We start from the raw sequence: 5,296 nt of genomic DNA on the forward strand, positions 1-5,296 counted from the left end.
TAGTATTGTAATGCCAAGGTGGTGTGTTCAACTCTCACCATACTAAACTTTTGAGTACATTATCATATTTTATCATTTAAACCAATAATTCATATAAATAAATTAAAAAGTGTGAATATAAAATTTAAAAATAATAATTTGACAAATAATAATATTTTAAAAAAATATTTTTTTTTAAAAAAATTAATAAAAAATCCAGTTGGCAGCCACGTCAGCAATAAAAAAATCCAACACAGCACGCCACATCATCATTTTTGTTGACCACATTCATAGAGGGGGCAAAACAGAGGAATCTACAAATGGCAAGGACGAAATCTGTGTTTTTATTTTTACAGGGTTGTTTTTGAGATTCGCCCCAAATGGCAGGGGGCAAAATAACGTTTAACCCAAAATATAATTTTGAAAATTTGGATTATGGTGTGAATATGGATTATGAGATGCACTTTCAAAATATGTGGTGTTTCGTAGATTTGAGATAGAAGGAAGATTGCCACCATTTTGTATAAAATTAGATCAAGAATTATGATGATTGGGGTTCATTGAAAAAAATAAGATGAAATTTTCTTGAATGAAATGAAATAAAATTTGAAGTTAAGTATGTAAGTTTTAAAAAAATTATATAAGTATATATAGCAACAAAAAAATGACCGTTTGAAAATATAGCTGTTACATTGTAAAGCCACAGTGATAAATTAAAAAATGACCGTTTGAAAATTATACAAATTTTTGCCGTTGAAGAATAAAATTATAATATTTAATATTGCAAAGTAAAACTATTATATTTATCAACTATCACATTTATTGTTATATTGTTATAGATTAATTTTTATTATATATTTTGTTTCAATATTGCTGATGTGCCATATTACCATGGTGCCCTGCAAGGCCACCTTTAAAAAATAAAGCAACATATAAACCGTCCAAAAGTTGAATTTACTGACATAATTTTCTTGAATTTCGTGAAGTACCCACCGATGTGAGTGGTCTCAGGAACCAAAATTGAATGAATCTTGAAACTATAGACGCAATCTGTGTTTTTATATACAGATTTTTGGGATTTCCCCGTATGACAGGAGATAAAATAACTATTAACCCAAAATATTATTTATTCGTGTTTTAAATTTGATTTTCTTTAAACCAAAAAAACTAATAAACACATAGACAGTTTGCATGAGATTCATTTATCATATGAATGAATTACATGATTTATAGAGAAAATTTCAACCCTAACCAAAATTAATACAGATTCAAAAAAGGCAACTTTGTTTAGGGACATCAATGACAACCATGCTGGAATTGACATCAAAGGTGAGAAACAAATTTTAACTTGGGTTGATTATGATTTGTGTAGCACAAACACTTCATAGTTATTAGTGCCTACGCGTCAGTCATGCTTGGTGTCCGTGTTTGACATAGTGTCAATTTTCTACCAAGATGAGCAAGAAAGCTACAAAAGGTCTTAAGGACAAAGAGATACTTGGGCAAGATAGATTTGGTCAAGTTTGCAAAGGAATGTCGCCAAATTCATGTTATATTGAAGCATCCTGATTTAAACAAAACTCATGACATTTTATCAGAAAGAGCATTCAGATTCTAAAATACATTATGTATACAAAGTTAAATTACAGAAATAAATTTTGGATAAGATAGACCCGCGCAAGTAAAGTTAATAACTCAATATTTGGCTTTACCTCCTGTCTCTTTAATGCAATCATAAAACTAGACTGAAAGAATCTGCAAAATTAATGGATGATTTTACAATCCTTTGTCTACAGCTTCAAAGCAGCTTTTGCCATGGCCAAGGCGCCTTCAAAGGTTTGGTTTCCGCCAATAAATCCACTCATATGAACAAAAACACATCCAGGAATGTCAGCTTCCTTTGACAGTACGTCATCTCTTAAACCTCGCCACTGCAATGGTAGAGCCTTTCGGCTCTCAAATCTATCAGGAGATACCGAGACCGCCTGCACACGCCACTGTTTGCTTCTCTCATCCTGTAAAGGACAATGAGAAATGTACATGTGAAGAACTCAGCTGAGATTTTACAATTTACACATTCTTAAGAAACATAGTTCTAAAGTAACAAACCAGACAGATTTAATCTGATTCCTCACAATATACTAAACCAGGTTAGCCCCTTGGAAGAAAAATGACGCAACTTTTATTGTGAGGGACCAAAAAGTTGCGTTTTATTTCTCATGGACTAGCCCGGGTTCTGTGATTTTTGTGAGAGTAATGAGACTTCACTCTTTACATAATTTTTAACATATATTTTTGCTTATTTTAAACATAACTATCACCCCTCCATAAGCAAGAACCAGCATACTCTAATAATGGATACAAAATATATCTTGCCCAAGTATCCATTTCAAATTCATATCTAACTAGAAAATGAAAAAAGTACATACCGCATACAGAACATATTTGATTGGAGGGTCAATTTTCAACTCCTTCTCAAGCTCGAATAAATGAAGCTTCCACTGCAGAAAACAAAAACAAGTTAAAATATTTTGATCATTCTAATGGAGAAATTTAATATATGGGAGAAAACATTTAAAGAATATTCCCTCTATATAACATAACATTTGACCATTCTACGGCAAAACAACAGCAGCAGGCAGTTGATAGTCATATTTGTACCATATATTTATTTTTCAAGAAACAGATTATAAAATCAGGTTCCCACCAGCTTGTATACAGGATTAAGTGTTCAAAATGTTAGTCAAAATACATATTCAAGCTTCAAATCATGATTTCGGAGCATATGACAGTTACTAGACATAATTCAAAGTTTCAAATAAGTAAAGTTCAAAAATATCATACAAATGTTAGAAGAGGGGACAAGAATAATTAACTCACAGGACAGAAATTTTTCAAAACTAAAATTTCTCCAGAAGGATCAACAGTTTGTCTAGCCGCAACAGTCTCCATTACAATTGACCTTGCTGGTAACCATGAGTTTACATGAAAGCGAACACTCTGCAAGGGAAAAGGGGGACTTGTTCAGAAAATGAAAAGGTAAAACAGGCAAAAACAAATTTAAAAACCCCTTGCAACTCATAGGAATCAAAGAGAAAGAGCAGTGAATACTCACATCCAGAAACTCACTGCCAGCAAGAGCCATGGCACGGTGAAAGGCCTCGTTTTCTTTCTCAGATGACTGGTCAGCATCTGTCCAATCCAAATTAAACCTTCCTACTCTTGAGGATAAATGAGTGTTATTCACATATTTTGGAGGCTGGTCTGTGTCGTATTGATTGATTCCGTTGTCTACGGCATCAATTGCCTGAAAAAATTAACAAGGTTATCAGTAGTAAAACGAAGTAAAATGAATCATTAAGTAGAAAAGAATTTTACAAAGCAAGGTCCTACAAAAAGGTGGAATTGACTACGATTTAAAATTTATTACCTCCATGAAGCTCCTGTAAACAGCCAAATATATGTAATTGACATCTTGGTGCTCTTCATCTACCTTAAGTTCATTGGCTATAATCTCCTTTCCAAAGTGCTACAATAGAAAAAAGAAGGCATAGTATAATTATTAAGATAGAAACAATTCAAAACCAAAATTGAGAGAGTAGCAATTTTGCTCCTCTCTTTTCCCATCGCCTTCAGAGTATTAAACCAAACAACATAGATTAAAATAAACCCTCCCCTGCATCCATTTTGCTTCAATCAAACACTTCATAAAATAGGTATTTATTTTAGCTGAGAAATTTACCTTATAAACAAGACCAGCACTACTCAACTTAGTGGAGAAACCATGCCCAAAAACCTCCTCAAATCCTTTCTGATGATGATCATACCGATCTCGTGCAGGATCATACACACCTCCAACATCAAGAACAGCATCCAAACCCTCCAACACCTACAGATTCACAAATTAGCTTAAACAAAAAAATCACGCAGACCTTAAAAAACCACACAATACTCCACTCTATTCAATATCTCTCCCAACTAAATTCCAAATGACCCTCCCAACTAAATTCCAAATGCCACTCCCAACAAAAGAAACTCCACCAACAATCAAAAAGCATCATTCTTGTCAATATTTTCTCAGCAACCCAAACAAAAAATACAAAATCATGAAACTCAACAACAAACTAATATCTTACTAGGCCGCTAATAAGTCACGAAAAACAAGTACAAAAATCACACTTTCTTCGCGCACCTAACAAAACAAAAACAAGAGTATTGTAATTGTACATCAATCAAACTAAACCCTAAACCCTAAAAACCATAAACCCTAAAACCCTAAAATATATCATATTTTCTCATCAACGAAACTTCAATAAAATCACACCTCCATATTAACCAAACAAAAAACATCACATTTTCTCAGCAACCTAACAAAAAAAAATTAAAAAAAAAAACATTTTTTCATCAAACAAACAAAGGAATCATATTTTTCTCATAAGATTGAAAGGGGTCGTCTCTCACCTGAGGGTCACGAGTGCGAACGATTTCAGCGTTGAAGAACTTGCGAGTGAGGCGAATCATGAAGCAGCCAAGAGCTTCGTCGCAATGGAAGCTTCCATTGTGGGTGCCGACGCGCTTGAGAGACGCGTGAGGGGTAGAGGAAGGAGAAGAAGAAGTAGAAACCCTAGCGGTTTTGGGATTCGACATTAGAAGAAGCGGAAGAGTGAAGTTGAAGTGCGAATGGCTGTGGTTGTTGAAATGGAAATTGAATTTGGGGAATAGTAATGTCTTTGTTGCTGATGAAACTGCCCACATGGCTTTGGCTTTTGGATTTAAACTTGCATTCGTTACAAAAATCCCTCCTTTACTTTTTGACAATTATTTCTTTCTTAGGGTTTAAGCAAAATATTATTCCCATTTTTTTTAATTTCACTATTTTTTTTTCCAACAAATTTACCATCTTGAATTAGTTTATTTTAGTCAAAATATACCTTCATAGTTAATAAGGATAAATTTTGGGTTATTTTTTCACCTAGGTTACTCATGTGAAAAACACAAAATGTCCTTCAATTTCGAAAATACATTTTTGACGTACATAAACCTTAAAAAAATGTGAAGATGTTGTTAGAATCCCATTTGTGCATAGTTTGTATATATGTTTTGTGGTATTTCTGAAACTCTTGTGCCAAATTTGATTACTTTTTTTATATAATAGTATGTAAATAAATAACTTTATGTTTATTTTCTAAATTAAGTTAGTTTATTAACTCTTGTTATGTTTTCTTTAGGTTTTAACAATTTTTGGACAAGATGGAATGAGAAGAATGATCAAAACAAGCTTGCAATGAGGATGGAATGCAAAAAGAAGAATTTTTGT

The 5,296-nt window shown here is 32.9% G+C and overlaps 1 protein-coding gene across 1 annotated transcript; it reads right to left on the reverse strand.

The window, feature by feature from the left end:
* Nucleotides 1-1,515: 1,515 nt before the first annotated feature.
* On the reverse strand, nt 1,516-4,763 carry LOC131601416 (MYG1 protein C694.04c). The gene is made up of 7 exons (XM_058873229.1): nt 4,441-4,763; nt 3,722-3,868; nt 3,410-3,508; nt 3,095-3,286; nt 2,860-2,979; nt 2,409-2,480; nt 1,516-1,994 (listed from the first exon to the last, which is right to left on the reverse strand). Exons 1-7 carry the CDS (start codon nt 4,732-4,734, stop codon nt 1,770-1,772), a joined length of 1,149 nt encoding a protein of 382 aa, XP_058729212.1. The 5' UTR covers nt 4,735-4,763; the 3' UTR covers nt 1,516-1,769.
* Between the last annotated feature and the right edge of the window lie 533 nt (nt 4,764-5,296).

This window comes from Vicia villosa, linkage group LG5 (assembly GCF_029867415.1).
Source record: "Vicia villosa cultivar HV-30 ecotype Madison, WI linkage group LG5, Vvil1.0, whole genome shotgun sequence".
NCBI lineage: Eukaryota > Viridiplantae > Streptophyta > Magnoliopsida > Fabales > Fabaceae > Vicia > Vicia villosa.

What these genes read in the sequence shown, in the direction of transcription:
- LOC131601416 (XM_058873229.1), bottom strand. Translation starts at nt 4,734, where the DNA reads ATGTGGGCAGTTTCATCAGCAACAAAGACATTACTATTCCCCAAATTC. An exon ending in TTCGCACTCGTGACCCTCAG is followed by an intron (nt 3,869 to 4,440) that starts GTGAGAGACGAC and finishes GTGAATCTGTAG; the next exon opens with GTGTTGGAGGGTTTGGATGC. An exon ending in GTGCTGGTCTTGTTTATAAG is followed by an intron (nt 3,509 to 3,721) that starts GTAAATTTCTCA and finishes TTTCTATTGTAG; the next exon opens with CACTTTGGAAAGGAGATTAT.